The sequence below is a fragment of the Solea senegalensis genome, linkage group LG3 (assembly GCF_019176455.1).
Source record: "Solea senegalensis isolate Sse05_10M linkage group LG3, IFAPA_SoseM_1, whole genome shotgun sequence".
NCBI classification, from domain to species: domain Eukaryota; kingdom Metazoa; phylum Chordata; class Actinopteri; order Pleuronectiformes; family Soleidae; genus Solea; species Solea senegalensis.
Window position 1 is genome coordinate 7,120,823 of NC_058023.1, and position 19,834 is coordinate 7,140,656.

Genomic DNA, 19,834 nt, shown 5'->3' on the forward strand with positions numbered 1-19,834 from the left:
AGTTGTGTCCTTTTCAAAATGTTTTGTATAGATGTTTCTGGCTGTATCTGACATTTGTTTGCTCTTTCATATATAAGAATTGTGCAAGCCCTCACAGCCATCACCCTGTCAGCAGGTGGCGCTATGCCCTTGATTCAGTTTCCGTCTGCTGTTGTTTTATGGCCGGTTCTCTTGTCTCACGTGGGAAGTTTTGAGCCGATCGGTCAATGTATGATGAAGTTCTAGGGCACTTCCTGTTTGGTGGCGAATGGTCGAAATTTGCAGAAATTCCGTTTTCTGACTTTGCCACGCCTTTTTGAATCTTCAAAACTTTTGGTAACATTTCATTTTTGATCTGTTCAGTATAAACTTACACTTTTTTTTTATGTCGCTTTATGAAACGTGCAAATCGCCAAGATGGACTCCAAATTCAAAATAGCCGACTTCCTGTTGAGTTGAGGCCATGGTCCCAATGGACTTTTTTGTCCGTTTTGGGCTGTGACATGTTTCCACCAAGTTTAGTGAAATTTGGTGCAACTTAGTTTTGGCTTTCTCCAGCATTTCACCTTAGGGGTCTCTGCTGAGCCATTTTGCACCACATTGACGTATTTCCCTTATTTTTTCAAGTTTTTCGCCCGTTCTGGTTTGCGTGCCAGTTTTGACCAACGTTCACAGCCTCAAAATGCAATCTTTCAGGGAAGAAAATAATAATTCCTGGAAGAAGACAATAGGTCGGGCCCTAAAGTGTCATCAATGTCCTAATTTTTTCAGTTAAGCTGCCACCATGAGGAGTCTTGAAGTAGTGACAAAGGGAAACTGAAATAGGAAAGGTCGTAGTCTTGTGTTCAGTAATGAGTAGTTCCTGTATGGAGCTGCCAGGCGGGAGGAAAAGAAGAAGACCGCAGAGAAAGGTCATGGATGTTGTGAAGGAGGACATGAGGACAGTTGGTGTAACGGAAGAGGACACAAGGGAGAAGCTGAGAGAAGAAGAATCAGCAGGTATTATACCTTCTTGCTTCGTTAGCTACAGTTGGTGATTTATTCTGTGTTTTATCTTAACTTCTTCTGTCTGGGAATAGGTTGGGTTTTTTTTTTTTATAGAAGAAGCAATGATACATTACCAAGTTTTGTTTGTGTGCACATTTGAAAGTGAACTCTCCACTTCTTGAAAACTCAATTTACTCGCTCCGTAATCCTCCCTTCCTTTTCCCACGTGAATGAGGGATACGAGCGGATAAGAAGAACGCCCGCTTTGAAGATTTCCATCTGCGATGACGGACAAGATGAGAAGACTTATGTAATCCATTCAGACACGAGCTGATCGGCGTTGGAGGCTCGTCTGCTGCTCTGCGTTTTCTCTCTCGGCGGGCGCACCGCGCTGCTGCACTGCAGATGAAATGAATTACATCAAATGTTTAGGTTCACTTTTAAAAGTATGCCACGCTTCCTGGTGGTCTATAAATGATGGAGGAGGTGCGAGCTGCTTAAGGAAACCGACTTATAATACAGTAAGGAGACGCGTGCATGTGCCAACTGGCAGCACATGTATAAATATATACAGGGTCTGAAAGATGAGCTGGTGGGAACCGGCACTCTGGACTCATGAGTTTGGATTTCTGGCTCCGTCTCTTCCAGTCCATATTTCTCTCTGCCAGAGCTGCTGTCATTGAGTCTTTAGGGACAAATTTCAAGCCTGTCAGAGTAAAAATTTGTCCTCTAAAGTGAAACGTAAGCGTGAAAGAACTCGTATGAAATGGTATGAGCCAGTTACAAATGAAATTGTTCTTGCAGAGGTCGAGATCATGTAAAATTGATTTCATCTGACAGAATCCGAAGTCAAATCTCTGGTCTGTCAAGTCATTTTTGACTTGGGGTCTATTGGAGACTGTCTCTATTCAGTGGAGACAACACCGTGTCAGTCCTGAAGATCAATCGTTTCTCGGGTTTCGACTTCTCTCAAGTAGGGGTGGGAATCGCTGGATATCTTATCGCGATACATGGTCCACGATGCCTGGAGAAAACAAAATGTCCCTGAGCATGGGTGGGGCATCTCTTAACGTAGCTTTCTCCCCACGCGACTGGCAGGGACTGTTTACTTTCGAGCGCCTTCATTTTGGTAATTAAAGCCCACATAGACCGGAAGCTCCAATTAACGCTGCGTGTGTGTGTGTATCTGCGTCATTACCTCGTTTATGAAACCCTAAAGTTTCAGAACAAACAGTTCAGCCACTGCTGAGAAAATAGTGTTGTATTGTTTTCCTGGGCTCTGCGAAGCGGATCGGCACTTCCTTAATTTGATGTCGTCATCAAAAATCCTCACCACTCCTCTCACCGCCTCCTGGTGCGGGCACTAGTCCGGGCACATCCGGTTGCGTACATTCAACCGCAGAAGAAGAACTACTCTCGTTGTAGCTGCTGAGATGCAGAGCATCCACCGTGCCACAGGGGGAGCTGTGTATCTGAGAGCTGGCCTATCTATTACGTCACTTCCAGGTACCTGGCCAATCACAGGACAGTGGGAAAGCTCTCGTTGGCTGGCCAATCACAACACAGTCCACATTCTAGGGGTGTGGTTTTGGTCTGAAACAGCGCGGCTGACGAGAGCGTCAGTGAGGAAATATTGTGATCGGCTCGATTGCAGCGATTAGGAGGTTTTTAACCATGAAAACAAGTTAATATATGTAAGTAGACCTCCATAACTAACATATATGTGTGATACAAGCATTCTATGAGGTGCTACAACATCAGCGCCGTTCAGCAGTGGATTGTCTGACCTTAAATGTCAAATCAAGTTTGTGTCGATTCAGTGATTTCAGCGGCTAGCGCTTGTACTGCTAGTCGGGAAGTTTTCACCTTCTGAAACGTAAGTGCGTCGCAAGGGTGGAAGTCAATTTGCCAATTTTATTGCTTCTGCATTTCATGCAACATTAAGTCCCCCATTTTCAAAGCTGTTTCTCTGCAGCACGCCAGGACAATGACTGTGAAACTGTTTAGTCCCAAAAAACTGTTTGAAAATGGTTCCAATCCAGCCTTAGTGAAGTGGACAGGACATGGTCTAGTCCAAAAATAGCGTCTTTTTTATCCTTACATGATTATAATGAAGCTTTTAGAAAGGTTCTCAGTCAAACTAGACATATTGCGGTTATTTTGACAAATAAATCATGTTTTCTCATGTGAAGAACAAGATTTTGGTTCTGCAGAATTCCCTCATAATGCTGTTCTGTCATATGTTTAATCTTCGCAGTGTCTTTTGGATATTTTGATCATTTTTTTGATAAATCGCGCAGCCCTGCCATCCATCAATCCATCACGATTACACCATCAGCCTGGAGCTTTTATCTCATAATTGTAGACCTGGTGCCGCACATGTGAACCGGACGTGCTGGTGCTGTCAGCAGGCGCTGGAAAGTACGTCGTCCACATCCTGAGAAAACATTCCTGCTTGTATTGTTGTGGTTGTTTTATTAGCATGTCCCAACCACTGGGAGGGGATCGGAGAGAGTAAATACAGTACGCGGGGCAAAATGCTGGACAAAGGTTGTCCAACGTGTCGGGGGGAAAAGTTTTCATAAGCTGATAAAAAAGGGTGGGAGAGTTGGACTGTTGTGCAACCAGTAGGAATAAAGTGAAATGTTGAAATATAAGATAAACGTGTGGAGGAAGAGCCTCAGAAGTACTGCAAACGTTGCTTTTAGGATACTTTTTAAATCCCCTGTAATCCCTGTGGGCATAATCTTTATACCCCAGACATGTATTTATGAGTGTGCCGTGTCACAAGAGGAAAAGAAAAGCTACAGGACTCGTATAACCGAGCCTAAATTTCAGGATTGCAGCAATTTATTGCTTATTTCCGTGTAAACAACCCTCACATTTCGGGACTATTTGGGGATTAGGGACATACACGAACAAGGAGCAATCAATATAATTACGTTTTTCAAATTGCCAGTGGTGAGCCATCTAATTTGCAATGGTTCTCTTTCTGTTTGTGCAATAATTGTCTGTGATTTAATCATAGGTGGACAGAAATTTGGCCCACGCTGTGATGCTTTGTTATTTATAGCGTAACAATGGGTCAGTTTATCAGCCAAAAAAGCCAGATGTGCATCACTATTCAATGTAGTCTCTGAATTCCAGTCAAATCTAACACAGAAGTGACAATAACTTTATATAACTAACTCATTTGGCGTGTTTGAATCCATGTTTTGCCTTCTCATGTTCGCATGTAAGGACACACGGTATCTGTGTCCTAAAGTGTGTGTGTGTGTGTGTGTGTGTGATCTCACCCACATGCGGCTGATGTGTCTTATCTCACACCTTCACACATCCTTGTGACTTTGAGACTGTGAGACTGTGGGTTCAGTGAGCGGTACCAGGGCCACAGGCGCAAAACGCCGCTCATTTATCTTTCCTGACACGCAGAAAGAACGGCGGGAAAAGAGAGGAAAAGCATATTGTTTTTGCTAAAGGAGTGGAATAATAGAGTGAGGTTTCCCCTGAGGGCGTGACTGTGCTGTGATGTCATGCAGTTGCCCCGGTTACTGCGTGTTCATGAGTGTGTACTGTTTGTTTGGGTTTTTTTTACAGGGGGGGAGTGGCTGTTCGACATTGTTAAAGCTAGACAGACACTTTGCAGCCTACACACACACACACACACAAACTTGTTTTTGTACCTTGGTGGGGACACCTCATAATAATGCACTCCCTAGCCCCTTACCCGTACCTTAACCATCACAACTAAGGGCCTACCCTTAACCCTTACCCAAAAACGTAACCTAAAAAATCACTTTAAAGTTGTGGTTGTGTGTTGTGTTTGGAACTTACAAAGATATAAATACAAGCACACACGTACACACATACTAGGCCATTGTCAGTGTAAAAACAATCAGACGTTGTCAAACGGGCTCCGCTCAATACAAAGCCTCCTCTTCTACTTAAGTCTTTGCGTGTAAAATGACGACGCACAGGATTTGTAGGCTGAATGTTTGCGTGTTTCAACCTTTTGTGGGATTCTGATATTGTTGACAGACGACAGGATGTTGACAACCCTTATTTAAAAGACATTAAAACATGACTGTAAGCATTAGGCGCCGCCTTGTATTGAACACTGTGGGGACAAAATGGAGACATAACATTTAATGACATGCAAGTACATCAGTCTAATGATCTGAACTGTCTATTAAGTCATTTTATAAATTGCATCTGAGGAAATAAAAGTGTCATTTAATCGTTAAGTACTAAAAGGTAAGTCACTAAAGAGTTTACCTTTGGACAAAGTCAGGTTCTTTCCTCATTCCTCTAAGATAAGCTAAACTAGGCTAAGCTAACTGCATTCTAATTTTATATTAAACAGGCAAATTTGTCAGAAAAATGTCAATACTCTCATTAAGGGGTCTGTTAGAAAGTAAATAAGTATATTTATGAAATGTTGAAGTCAACAACATTAAGAAACAGGGGCTGTTTACCCCACTCTCTATGTTAAAATGTTAAGCTAAGCTATGCAAAGCTAACTGTATACTGGTATGGATAAAACATGGCATATTAATAAAAAAAAAATAGTAGTATTGGAATGTTGTGATGGAAATATTTGTATTTAACATTTTATATCAACAAGTCGTGTATTATTGAATGAAAAAAAGTGAATCCCAAAGTTTGTTCCTGTCCTTTTGCTGATGTCTAGTTTTTCATTAGGGTTTAAACTATTTTTTTTTTATTTCCGTTATTAAAACAAGATTTGTGAATTTCCAGCTTCTTAAATGTTAATATCGTCTGGTTTCTTTGCTCCAAATAACAATTTTAGTTAGCAGATAAAGCAAGACAAAACACTGATCAACATTTTCTGACATTTTATGGAGCAAATAAAATAATTGATGATGTAAATCATCCCTATGGCAGTTGCAGGGTGTGCATTGATATCTTTTGCTTGTATTATAATCTCTAAACGTGTCATCATTGTAGTCTAATCTGTCCATTTCCTGTCTTTCTCCACCAGTCTGTGGATGTGAACTGGCCCAGGGAGGCTTCTTCGTGCGGCAGGGCGAGTACATCTGTACCCTGGACTACCAGCGACTGTACGGCACTCGCTGCTTCAGCTGCCAGGACTTCATCGAGGGGGAAGTGGTGTCCGCTCTGGGCAAGACCTACCATCCCCGCTGCTTCGTCTGTGCCTCCTGCAAGTAAGGATTTTTCTGATAATGTCACAAAGTCACATGGGTGCGCTGCTTGTTTTTACACTTGTCAATCCTCGTCAACGTCAGATGTCAGTTATTTCTGTTGCTTGTTCGCTGCTGCTTATGGTATGGATAAGAAGAAGGTGTGGTTATTTAAGAAGCACATTTAAAGCTGGAGTTGTGTGGATGTGTGTCTTTAGGTACTTCTGTGGCATAAACAATGACCTTTCAGGAGCATTAGTCCTCACACAGGCCAAATAATTGGTTGAAAAAATGAATACTCAGTTGCAACCAAATAAAGTTAAGGTTAGTAGTTGGTAGTCACTGTCCTAAGAAGAATAACTGTGCTTTAGGGTTAGTGAGTTTAGTTTTTGCGATGGTTAATATTGGGGTAAGATGGCTACAGAATGCATTCTATGTATAGATGTTCTCATTAAGGATGCTGGTCAAGAATGTGTGTGTTGTTGGGCCCAGAAAGGTAATAGGAGCCTCTCATTGGCTGGAATTTTAAGTGTGTATGATCAGCCCACTTAGACCATTCCCGTAGCTTGTGTCAAGTGTACCGTGTGTGTGTGACCGTACCTCGGCGAGCCCAGTGCTGAACCTGAGATCAACAGAATGTTCCAGCAGCGTTTGTGGTTTGTAACGTGATCGTCAAACTTCGCCACTCGTCTTACAACAAATGAGCCTTTTGTGGAGATCCAACACTCCGGTTTATTGTGAGAGATATAAAAATAGGGCAGAGGCTGCCGGAGATGAAGCAGCAGACTCCGCTGTGCGAGCGCGTCTCGCGGTCGCAGCACCGTAGTGATCATCAATAATTCACCAACAGTAATCTGTCTGTGTTCTGCACAACCTCTGTCTGGACCTCTTTGTTTGCTTTATGGCAATCCATCCTCTTAATTAAAGAAAGGAGAGTTTTCTTTTTTTTTTGAGGTGCAATGTTGCACAGCTAGGACCTTCCTCACAACTCTGTCCAACAGACGTCCTTTGCCGTCTCTTATGTCTTGAACGTTGGTTTTAAGCGTTTCCTTTATCTTTTTCATCTCGTTGTTGAAAGATCAAGTGTGTAAGAACTGGTGACCGCCGAGTGTAACAAACAGAGGACTCCTCTGCTCACTCCTCCCTTTCCCAGGAGTGTCAGGGAACGACGGCGGCCTTCACACCCCAGAAAGGATGTTTTTCTTCTTCCTAACCGAAAGCTTCTGCTTCAAACCACCCCAAAAAACACATTCTCTGACGTGTTTGTCCATTTAGGCTGCTGTGGCAACGTGGTGTTGCAAGATTGTGGCCTTCATTAAGCAAAGCCCTCATCTAAATTACCTATGTATTGTTTTTAATCCGGCAACTTTTACCTCAAAAAGCAAATATGTGCTTAAACAAACACATGTATAGGTAGTATATTCAAATTCTGCCTAATTGTACACACTCTATGTACTAAAAGTAAATAAAACATCACCCAAAATTGTCACGGGCCGTAACAACGACAGCTTAAAATTAAGTTTTAAAATGAGACAGACTCAACACATCAGACCTTAAGTAAATAAACGTTTGGACTGTTTATGTGCGAGTAATCTGTAATCTGGCTCCTCTCACTTTTGCCTGGACGTGTTCCTCCCTCAGTAGCTGGCTGTCACAGAGCGACCGCAGCTCAAATGTCACATTTCTGAGCTGTAGGACGCAGGCGACTCTGCCAAGGACTCGTCAGTCCATCAGTAACTCTCTCGGCGACAGCGGCCGCGTTGGACGGGCGCGCCGCGCCACGAGACATTAGCACTGTGTTTGTAATGCATCTTAATACAATGGCTTTCGTCTCTGAAGGCTGTTTGCCTGGTGATGAATAGCTGTGAGTCTGTCTCTGCTCTTGGTTTCAACGATCGCTCCGAATGTACGCATGTGGCTCAACTCCTGCCACAATCTTAACACTAATCGCCATTTTTTTTCCCTAATGGTTAAATATCATTCATGTTTACAGAAGCATGAGGGGTGACGGTAGCTCAGTGGTCGCGGGAGTCGCCGTTCAACAAAGGTTATGGGTTTGATTCCGGGCTCCGTTAGTCTGCGTGCCGATGTGTCCTTGGGCAAGACACTTAACCCCGCGTTGGTCCTGACCGCTGTGCGTGTGAATGGATATACATGGGTACAGAGTTACAGAAAAATGTGCTGAATGAGTGTGAGTGAATGGGTGAATGGCAAAACTGTCGTGAAGACTAGAAAAGCACTATATATATAAAAAAAAAAAATAGGGGAAATCACATATAGACTATATATCCTGATAAAATCACATTGTTATATCAGTAACTCATCTGATGTTCTGTCTGTTTTCTGTTTGTTTACAGACAGCCATTCCCGGCCGGCGACCGAGTGACATTTAACGGGAAGGAGTGTATCTGCCAAAAATGTACCCAGCCGCTCCCTGCCAATAGCCCAGCACCCATACAGGCTGTCCACAGTCAGTGCTTTGTTTATGTCTTTGTTTATCCCCTGTCTCGTCTTTGGCATAAATCATGCAAACCAAAGAAAAAAAAAAAGCTTAAACTTTGTCCTCTTGCAACCTCTGATTTGCACCTACGCTTTCTGTAATTCTCTCTTCTGTCCCCTTAAATTGGCATCATCATTCTCTGGAAATGGGAAATACACAGTGTACCCTCTGATTCTTTCGCTTAATTAAGTTATAATATTAATCAACTGTGTGCAGATTGCTGCGGCTGTGGGAAGGAGTTTAAGAACGAACAGTCTCTCGTGGCTCTGGACAAACACTGGCACCTGGGCTGCTTCAAGTGCCATGTCTGCAACAAGGTGCTCAACGCCGAGTACATCAGCAAGTGAGTCCGCCACCGCCACCGCCACTTCAGCTCGGTTATTACTCATTTGTAAAAAGGAAAAAAAAAGGTGATCGGGAACAGGACGTTTTCCCCCCCACGTGAGACACACTCACACCTCCTGAAAACGCTCCGTTCTATTCGCGCGTCAGAGCGGTTGAACATTACACAGGCTCCGCAGCAGAGAGCTGGCAGTGTCACGTCTGTTTAGTATCTGGTTAAACTCATTCAGACGTTTATGTTCAAAGTCTATGAAGCAACACGGTGTGTCCCTCTCTCTCTCTCTCACACACACACACACACACACACACACTGCACACAGCGTCCATAGAGCTGATAAGTAATGACATAGCGAGCGTTTTGATTTTCATCATTGTAACTGGACTTTTTGGACGACGAATGACTTTGATATTCGATAACTGATCCTGACGTCGTCTTGTCATCCATCAGGGACGGGATCCCGTTCTGCGAGATGGACTACCACGCCATGTTCGGCATCCAGTGCGAGAGCTGCAAGAAGTACATCACCGGGAAAGTCCTGGAGGTAACGTTACTGCTCTGTACGTGTCACTTACGAGGGCGTCTGCTCGGGGTGTCACGATTCTGCAAATCCTTGATTCGATTCGATTTGAAGGTCACGATTCAATATGATCTTCTTCTTTGAAGATCTGTTTTGGTGTGAAAGCTATAGTGTATATACTGTATATATAACGTTGACCCCATTTCTCCAAGGCGGTCATTAAACTTTTATCCGCTCTTATGCGCCGCTGATGCAGATATATGAGAAGAGCTTCCAGAGAAAAAAAAGACAAACAGCAAAAAAGAACTGCTTCATTCCTGTTTGTCTGGAGAAGAAGAAGCACAGGCCCAAAACATTTGACGATGTTTAAGCTCTTAGAGCCCCTGTACGAACAGATCTGAGACCAGCGTCCGTGAATTGTGTGACTTTAGGGTCCGTTCACACGTAAACTGTTGAAAAAAGTCGAATCCAAAAACCTGGGAGCTGCTGAGATGAGTGAAGTTGCTGCTGCCGCTGCTTCACTGGAGTTGAGAAAGACCAGTTTGACCTTTGTCTTTGGCTCAAGTATCAGACACGTGGTGATCTACTGTAAATAATGTGTTTATGTGAACAAAAGACGCTGCAGTGTGTGTGGCTCCACTGCGTAGAACAAGATGTAGGTTCCTTGCTTCCCCTCTTTCCGTCCTTCCTTCCTTCCTCCCTCCCTCCCTCCCTCAGGCTGGTCATCCATTCATCATCAGCCACGCTCAGGTGCTGCTCGGCCTCTGCGCTCCTGTCAGGTGCTGCTATGAAACAAAGCGAACACAGACAGCTGCTCTTGGAAGAATCCAGGCCACATTACACATGTCGTCCTCTTGAAATGTCATCTGGATTTACTGCAAAAAAAAAGAAAGTACTATTAGATATGGAGGGAGAATAGAGGCATGGTGGTTATTTTGATGTTATTTTGATCCATTAGTGTAAAGATATCATATTTATTGTATTTAAACTGTATTCAAATTGAAACTATAAGTAGTATGGTTAAAAACAGAGAACAAAACAAATATGCTACATATTAAGAATTAAAGGAGTATGCCACCAATTTTTCACAATCAATTATTGTTACCATACCTCTTACCAATCTTTCTAAATGGCCGCTCAGCTAAGTGGCGTTGAGGAGCCCGTTCTCTGTGAATAAGAAATGGAAGAACAGACAGGAAATGAGCAGAGAGGTTGTTGTGAGTTGGATGAGGTTGGCTTCACTGTGGAGGCCGGTAGAAATCAGTGTGAAGCAGCCTGTTTGTTCTGCAGTGATGGAAGGAAGTGACATGGGATACTCTGCTCGGCGGTGGAGAGAGGGGTGAGAGGAAGAGGAGAAGAAGAAAGCTTTTAGATGGGGGTGGGGGAGGATGGCGGCGGTGGTGGTGGTGGGTGTGTGGGGGGGCGGGCGCTTCTTGCTAGCTCCCGCCGTGACCTCGGAAAACAGCAGGGCCAAACAACAATCCCTCACTTTCTCCCGTTCCTTCATCACACAACGGACTCTCATATTCCCTCCTTTCATAAACACCTATCAGGTTCCAGTGTCTGGAGAGAGGAAGAAACATAAGAAATGGAATGAGAGCGTTTATCTTTCTCTCTCTCTCTCTCTCTCTCTGTTTCTGTTACCTCTTGAGGACCTTTTCTGGCATAAACACTGACCTTGTCAGGACCAGTAGTCCTCATGGAGAGCAAAACCTGGTTCTAATGAGGCAGAACCTCATTTCTGAGTAACTAGTTAAACGTTTGCGAGCTAATTCTGGAATTCTGGTTTAGGTTAAGGTTAGTGTTGGGCATTAACCGTGCAAATCCAAATGAACGGAAGCTAATGCCGTGTGTGTTTGTGTATACAATGATCCCTGATATTGAAGATGCGAGATGGCAGTATATTTTTCTTATTGTATTATTAATGAGCCCCAGCAGCACCCCAAGGGTGAGTTAATATTACATGATTTGAACAAAAACAATGTCGTTTTTGATGCTTAAAGATACAGTACGTAACATATTTGTGCCGTTTCTGTTCAAAAATGTCTTTTTAGCACAATGTAAATCAAGCTGTCTGAGATACAATCAGACTTCTGCACCTCCTCGATAAGATTTTGTTTACAGCCTCGGGCAAATTTGGCCCATGATGGAAGATATTGACTTATAACTGGACAGGTCAGACATAGAGATAGAGAGTGCCTCCTGTGGCTGCTCTACTGAGCAGCTTTGCATATAGGTCCATTTGGTAGGAAGATTGCTATTCCAATATCAGCAAAGTATGCCAGTGCTGTACATAATGTTAAAAAAAGGAAAGTGAGTCAGACCTTACGCGCAATAAAACATGTGTCAATGCAGCCGGAGGGTTTCAGACGCGGACAGATTGCCTCTGGTCACAATTAGAGGAGCCTGGGGAAGAGAGCCGTGATCCCAAAATGTCTGCATTTTGAAGTCCAGTGAATGAAACTCGACAATCAATTAGACGATATGGACAAAGGTATTTGGCCACACCAGTTAATTATTGAATTCAGGTGTTTCAATTAGTCTTTGGGCTCTAGGCCCCTTATGTCCAGTGAAGGACAATCTCAACTCCTCAGCATACCAAGACATTTTGGACAGTGCTGTGCTTTTTGCAACAATGTGAGGAAGACCCTTTTCTGTTCCAACTAGAGTATGGTCCCAGTGCACAAAGCAAGGACTACAAAGAGATGGTTTGATGAGTTTTCGTGTGGAATTACTTGACTGACCTGACCTCAACCCCATGGAGCACCTTTGGGATGAACTGGAGCCGAAATTGTGAGCCAGGCCTTCTTGTCCAACCTCATAAATACTCTACAGAATGAATGAAAGCTCACAAATTCCCAAACACTTCGAATCTTGAGGAAAGTAGAAGTGTTGAAGCTGTTATAGCTGCAAAAGGGGAACCAACTCCATATTAAAGTGCTGTATATGTATTTGAATGCATCATTACAGTCCCTGTTGTTGTGAGTGAGGGTCAGGTGTTCGAATACCATTGTCCATGTGGTGTATTCTCAGTCCCGCAGCTTTGATAAATGCGATTCCAGCTCTTTGCTGTCTTTTGTCATTTTTTTTCTAAATGAAATGCCAGCACACACACAGTTGTCCCAGTGTGTTAGCTTGAGAAGCCATTTTCAAACACTTTGCCAGTGCTGGAGTGCACTTTGAAACAGCGGCCGATACGAGATGGAGCTTTCAAAATGTCATGCCATTTGTTTCGAGATCAAAGAGTCTGCTCTGTGGGGAGGAACGCAGTCAATAGTCGGGACTCACAGCAGCAGAGGAGGGCGGATTGAAATGCTATTTCTCGTGCTTTCCTCTATTTAAATTTTTTTTAATCGCTTGACTTCTCATTGTATTAGCTATAGCTTGACTATGAGTATGTGCTGTTGTGAGGAAACACATGGTTATAGTAGCCAGTAGTGCAGAGAGAAGATGAGCCAGACGGATTTAAAATTAGAAAATGAGTTTGACGACCTAGACCTTGAAAAGAATAATGGGAATGGTGCGCTCACCAAAATCTCTTCCAATCTTCTAAATGGATCAACTCTCGCCTGACTGGTTTGTGCAATTGTGAGTTGCAACAAGATGGTCTGGGAACAATGTCGGCAAGGATTCCTTGCAATTGTAAAATAGTTAAATTACGAAATAGTTGTTGCCCCCTACAGTAACACATCCGAAAGAGAGAGACAGGCTTGTGTGGAGCTGACATTTGGACATTTGTTTATATTTTTAAAAGTTCAACCAAACCATAAAGCGGTAGAGAAGGCTCGACATCTCTTTGCAACCTCACCTGCCCTATTGCCACAGGGCCGCCATAGTCACACCAACATCTGTACCACTGCTGCTTTAAAAAACGCTAAAGTCTGTGAGAGTTTCACGGAAAAATCTCAACCCCCTCTTTACCCCCATTTCTTCGAAATACATCCAATCATCTGCTTCCAAGTTCATTCCCCTCCCAACCCGCCCTCAACCCCTTCTCTTCCTTGACTTATCAGTCCTGCAGGACATTGAATATGATAATTTTCCCCTCATGCAGCCTGTCAAAGGAAAGATTTGATTGCGGTCCTATCTCCTTTCCGGTGCTCTCATACTTTCCATGTTGGAATTTCAATCCTGTTCCAGTCTTTTTATCTCCTGGCCTCAGTGTTTCTAAGTCAACTTCCTCTTCTCTCTCTGTCTCTTGTCTATGTATCTGTCTCATTTCACTTCAAATATGAAGATTTGGCATGGCTGCCACTGCATGCTGCCAGTTACTAAGTACCTGACCTTATTTTTCTCCCAGTAATACCAGGATTTAGTCTCATTTGTGGTCAGTTTGTGTCTCCGCGTGCCTCCTCTCTCCATCTGCGGCCCATGTGTTTCAGATAAGCATTAGCTTAGTGGAGTTGTATCCAACAATTAGGGTGTTGACATCCTGTTTTCTGTTGTCATTGTATTTCGGAGATGATGCAGCAAAGTTCAGGAACCTCAGAGGGGCTGTTGCGTATTCGGCCTGTTGTTGAATCATGATGTGATGCAGTGTGGAGGTGGAGCTCATCAACCATCAGATGATTATTTTGCAAAGGGAGACAATGATTTCATCGCAAAGTATTTGCATCTTGTTATTGAGTCCATTAATCAGGCCAACGGAGTGAGATAATTGTACTTATTCAACAGGGTTTGAGTTGTTCAAACTCAAAACAAGATGGAGTTAGGCTGAGTAAATCCCTATTGGGTGGCTAGTTGCTGCTGAGGTCTTTGTTTTGGTTACAGACTGGAGGATTCATCAAAACATGGATGTGTATTGGGAGAGAATTTGATTTTAGAAGAATAGTTTGCTAGTTTTAATACTGACACCTACTTGGAAAACCAACAGTCAAACACCAACTACTACTTCTGAAGTTCTCTTGAGCAAAAACACTGCAGTCTCAACTTGGCCTGATCCAAATTCTTTTCTGAGGTATAGAACAAAGTGTGCATATGCATTTAGCAGGTGACTCGTCAAGGAATCACAGAGAGTGTGACCAGATCCGGATAAAACTCATCACAACCTGGTATATGCTCCATTGGTCAAAACCCAGAACAAACTTTAAATCAGAACTCCCCGAAATGTCATCGACAACTTTATCAGATCCATCCATTATCAAAGAAGGAAAAGGTAGCACAGATTGTAAAATAAACAAGTGGACAGAAGTACAAGTTGGCCAGGATCGTGCAAGAGCTGGTTGGAAGGTAGTGTGGGGTTAGTTGCCAAGGAAATTACTGAAAACATCCACTGGGGGAATCCACAGAAAATGTCCTACGACTCGTTCAGCGTTGTCAAGCAACAGTTATCAAAAGTGCCTCGTGATGAAGTATAAACCAGGCATGAAGGTTCCCAATAGAAGAAGAAAAAAACTGCTGGACTTTTGTCCTCGACTGAGTCATAGCCACAAAATGGATCCCTCAAGACTTGGAGATCCCAGCGGCCTGTGATTTAACAAGTCCAACAGTAATCAACTCTTTAACGATAACGCAATATAACAGGAACATCCATCCTCACCGTGTCATCCTCCCTTCTTTACACTGCTGTGTGGATTCTCCCTCGAGCTCTGGTGATAACACACGACCTCCATGAGCCTCCGAATGTCATCTCCTTCATAATTAGATGCTGCAGACTTGTGCAGGTTTGTTGAGAAGATTTTAATGGTGATTTGAGGTGATTACTAAAGTTGGAAAGTTGTTTTTGATCAGTCGTGTCAACCATATGAGAACTTTGTTTATCTTCTCACCTCTCTGCCCTGAATGAAGCGGCTCCTTACTCTAAACAAGTGCTCCACCTTGTGGCTAAATAACAAAACACAACTGAAACACAACTGAGATATTGTGATATTTTCTTCCATGAATCGTTTGATTAGCCAGATTTTTTGTTTGTCTGTGTCCCTTATCGATGTCTGCATTATTTTGTCTTCATTATTACATCTGTATATGATCATACATGTACGAAAAACATGGGAAATATGTTCTATACACCAAATGACTCCAAAGTTCTGTAATGATGATATAATGAAATATGACAACCCATACATTATTTTGTGGAACTGCTTGATTTGGCCTTCAGAAGTGTCTATTTTCCAATTAAAATAAGACTCATATTTAGTGAAATACTTAAAAGCTTGAGTCTCCTTTCAATGATTCATAACACCTTATACCAACTATGACAATAACTTATTCCTGTCTCCTGCTCCACAGGCTGGAGAGAAGCATTACCACCCCACATGTGCCCGCTGCGCCCGCTGTGAGCAGATGTTTGCAGAAGGCGAAGAAATGTACCTGCAAGGTAAACACCATTTGTTGACTTCTTGGCTACAGAGATACAGAGTGTCGTGTCCTACCTCAAACCATCCAGGGTCGCTGCTTCAACTGCTTCCTCTGAGCCACAAAAGGAATCAGTCACACAACACATGACTGTCTATTCTTAGATGATAAGAAGCAGAAGAGCTGTTGGCCTAGTGATGACAGAATCCGTTGGTTCACCCTGTTCTCTCTTTATCGCACCCCCCTCTCTTATTGCAGTCTCTCTAAAGCTCCAACACCTGTCCGCAGTCTCTGTTTGCTCTCGCTCACCATCAGCAGTACCCGACGTCAGCATGAACCCAATCGCATATGGGTCTTCTTGATCCTAATGGAGTGGATTAGCAGTTTAGTTCATTCACATTTGTGCCATTTGACATTTGAGTCTCAGCCACACATCAGACACTGCTGTTGTTCTGACACAAGGTAGCAGCTGGTGCCAGTGTCCTTGGGTGGTTGATTTGTTTCAAGTCTTATTGAGCATTCATTTTATAGTGTTAAAAAGCCTTTTGATTCCATATATGATATGCTACTACAACAGATGAGAAACTAAGTTGCTTATTTAAAAATAATTGACGCAAATGTGTTCATAATGTACATTTTAATATCGTCTGTTAATCGCTTGTTAACATTTCTTTCTGTACACTTTGACTTAACCATGACCAAAAGTGCTTTATGAATAAAATTGGCGTGGACTGGATAAATGACCAGGCAGAACAGAGTCACAGCCAACATCGATAGCTGTGCGCTAATGCTAGTGTAGGACTGCTAACATAATCACATGATGAAAGCTTGATGAAAATAACAATGCCCAAGTTTTGAATTTCCTCAAATTTTCAAAATTTAAATACCAGAGTTTCTGGTTATGCTAGTGGTCTAAGCAAGTTGGTTGCTTGTCAACTGAATGCTAACAACAGCTAACTTGTAAGTAGACTAACATTAATGTATTAACAGCTGATATAAAAGTCTATAACCTTTAATTAACATTAAATATCATATAAATAACATTAAATATGTTTGTTATGCTAGTGGTCTAAGCAAGTTGGTTGCTTGTCAACTGAATGCTAACAACAGCTAACTTGTAAGTAGACTAACATTAATGTATTAACAGCTGATATAAAAGTCTATAACTTTTAATTAACATTAAATATCATATAAATAACATTAAATATGTTTGTTATGCTAGTGGTCTAAGCAAGTTGGTTGCTTGTCAACTGAATGCTAACAACAGCTAACTTGTAAGTAGACTAACATTAATGTATTAACAGCTGATATAAAAGTCTCTAACTTTTAATTTGGTGTTCAGGACTTCAGGCTACTCATCATTAAATGTGTTGTTAGCAGCTTCATAGTTTGAAAGGTCTAAAATGACTGTATTGCACCGTTATCAGCATTGGAAGATACTAGAGTTTGAGATATGGGTATCGGACAGGAAAAGTAGTATTGTGCCATCTCTAGATATAGTCACCATGGCTGCCATCCTGACGTGTGTCAATGTGAATTTATAGGAACATTTCTATGTGGTCTTTGACAGTTTCTGTCTTTTGTCCCTGTGTCTCCAGGATCTTCTATCTGGCATCCTCCATGCCGACAAGCAGCCAAGCAGGAGGAGAAGAGTAAGGTTAGTTGAGTCACATTTATGTTTCCAGAACACCAAAACAGACAAATAGAAGTGTCGGCATTCAATATTTGCTTTTCAAACAATATCTTTTCAATTCTTTCTTACGCAATATTACCATTTAAGACAAACATTTAAGTTGTGAGTGTCTTACGCAGTACTTAAACAGACGTGCATCTTCAGAAATCAATTACTTTGGTCTGTTTATTGACTTTATACTATACTATATAAAAGGCTGTTGTTTTTCAGTGTGAACACAAAGTCAAAATTGCTTGAACTAGCTTGCCCTAGCTTTGAAATACAGCTACTGTAGAAGGGTCAACAGTCTGCCTCAGTGATGCATTGACTTATGTCATCGCTGATGATCTCATCAGGAAAGAGATTCACAAAACACAAGTTAAGTCATATAATATGAGTAAAACTGGGTAGGTTTGTTTTCATGCGCTACACAGTGGATGCATCCGCTCCTTCACAGCAGAGAAAAGCAAAGGGTTTTTCATTCAGTTCTGGACATTATTTATCTACCCTTCATTTCCCATCCTCATTCCTCATCATAACCCCTCTCCTTCCCAGAAGCAGGTCCGGATACAGCTCAATGACAACACTGAGCAGCAGGTCTGTGCTCCCGAATGTCAACTCAACTCAAACCCCCGCTCTCTCCCTCCCTCCCCATGAAAAACATCCGCTGCATGGGTTGGTCATACTGTAGCACTTGACATTTGCTTTGCGTTGAGACACATACTCCGAAGACACCACACGCTTCTGTCCAGTTTTCCTGATTTAATGGTTCAGTGGCTGATGATGCTTTATAGAGCGTGTGCATGTACAGTGATGGTTTCATGTACAGGCAGAAGTGACTGACGTGACAGACGCTGCATCTTCAGGCTGCGTCATTTTGTATGTTTAGAGGGGAACACACACAACTTGTGGACACACGTGACTTCTTTAAAGGACACCTGCTATGTTTTTCTTCATTTCCTGTCACATTTTTAATGTCACATTTTAAGACAATCATAATAAATGTGGTTAAAGGTCCAAACAATGAGGTAAAAAGCAGATTACCATTGTACTACATCGAGAGATAAAAATATTTACTGTCCAATATTGCAGACATTAAGGGACATTTGTTTCTCATTATCATATAGCATGCAAAAAATAAACAGGTAATACAGTACAGTAGAAGAGTTTTGTTGTACTGGATTTCAAGTTTAATATCTGTGCATGAGTGTTGGGAGGCCAGAGAAGTTATTTGATGACCGGTGTGAGCTGATAATCTGTATTTAACTCAGACCTTTTGTTACTCAAAGCATGAGCTTGAGTGGATGAGAAATAACTTGTATGTTCCTCCCCGTCTCCTGCCCCCATCCACCTATGATTTACCACTAATTGTGTTGGCGTCTTCTGTTTTTCAGGTGACCCGGACTTCATCCGAGAGCATCACCTCGGTCCCAGCGTCCAGCGCCTCAGGCTCTCCCAGCAGAGTCATCTATGTAAGCGACACACCACCACTAGGGGGCAGCAGCTCCACGTAGTTCAGTGACACTTCAGAGCATCATAATGTCTTTGAAACAGTGGAATGTGTTTCACTGCTGTGAAATAATAACCGCTTTACTGCCAGGCCAAACTCGGAGAGGAGATGCTGGACTACAAGGACCTGGCTGCTCTTCCAAAGACCAAGGCCATCTACAACATCGAGAGGCCTGACATGTTGTCCTACTCTCCATATGTCAGCTATCCATCCGAGGAGAGGCATTACGGAGAGGTAGACTGCCCTTCCTTCTGCCTTGACACTGTTTTTTTGAGAAATTCAATGATTTAACATTACAAAACACAAGAGTTGTTTGTCTTTAAATGTGTAATTTTGTGACTTTGGTGTTTGCCATTCTTTATTTAGAGTTACCAAAGTAACAGCAGGAGAAAGTGACAAATAGCTTGGTTCAAAACCCTCCAGTGAGGCCCCAAACTATAAACTTGATCTGATATTTACTTTTCAATGCTCTAAACTTTAGATGTATTATACTAATTGCAGACGACTCACCGCTATATTTTCTCCAAAAGTCTATCAGTAACTGAGGAATCTGAAAATGTAGCTTCGCTAAGCAATTGGCTCAATTACCTGTACTCTACTAAAGTAGAAGAAGGAGAAGACTAACCCCAATCCTAGGAAAGTGTCTTTGTTTGACCCATATGACTTTTTTTTTCAGGACGTTTCATCCCTATCTTTATTTCAAACACACAAATTCGCACCACATCGCCGTTGTTTTCCTTCTGCAGCTGCTGTGTTGCTTCCATCGTCCTCCTTCATTCATCAATGCCACACTCCATTCTCCTCCCATTCCTCCGCGGTGCAGTCAGTCACACCCGCTCAAGCTCTGAGCATGTACACAAAACGAACGGT

The 19,834-nt window shown here is 42.5% G+C and overlaps 1 protein-coding gene across 11 annotated transcripts in view; it reads left to right on the top strand.

Moving 5' to 3' along the window:
- ablim2 (actin binding LIM protein family, member 2) overlaps window positions 1–19,834 on the top strand; it is an 80,070-nt gene that overhangs the window by 35,911 nt on the left and 24,325 nt on the right. For 7 of the 11 annotated variants that reach the window (XM_044020744.1, XM_044020743.1, XM_044020747.1 and 4 more), the window contains exons 3-11: window positions 5,969–6,152; window positions 8,486–8,598; window positions 8,845–8,971; window positions 9,419–9,512; window positions 15,717–15,804; window positions 17,381–17,439; window positions 18,010–18,051; window positions 18,849–18,926; window positions 19,055–19,198. In XM_044020744.1, the coding sequence (XP_043876679.1) occupies window positions 5,969–6,152; window positions 8,486–8,598; window positions 8,845–8,971; window positions 9,419–9,512; window positions 15,717–15,804; window positions 17,381–17,439; window positions 18,010–18,051; window positions 18,849–18,926; window positions 19,055–19,198 (929 nt within the window). The remainder of the gene's footprint in view (window positions 1–5,968; window positions 6,153–8,485; window positions 8,599–8,844; window positions 8,972–9,418; window positions 9,513–15,716; window positions 15,805–17,380; window positions 17,440–18,009; window positions 18,052–18,848; window positions 18,927–19,054; window positions 19,199–19,834) is intronic. The other 4 variants (XM_044020746.1, XM_044020748.1, XM_044020751.1 and 1 more) reach the window with 1 other exon arrangement.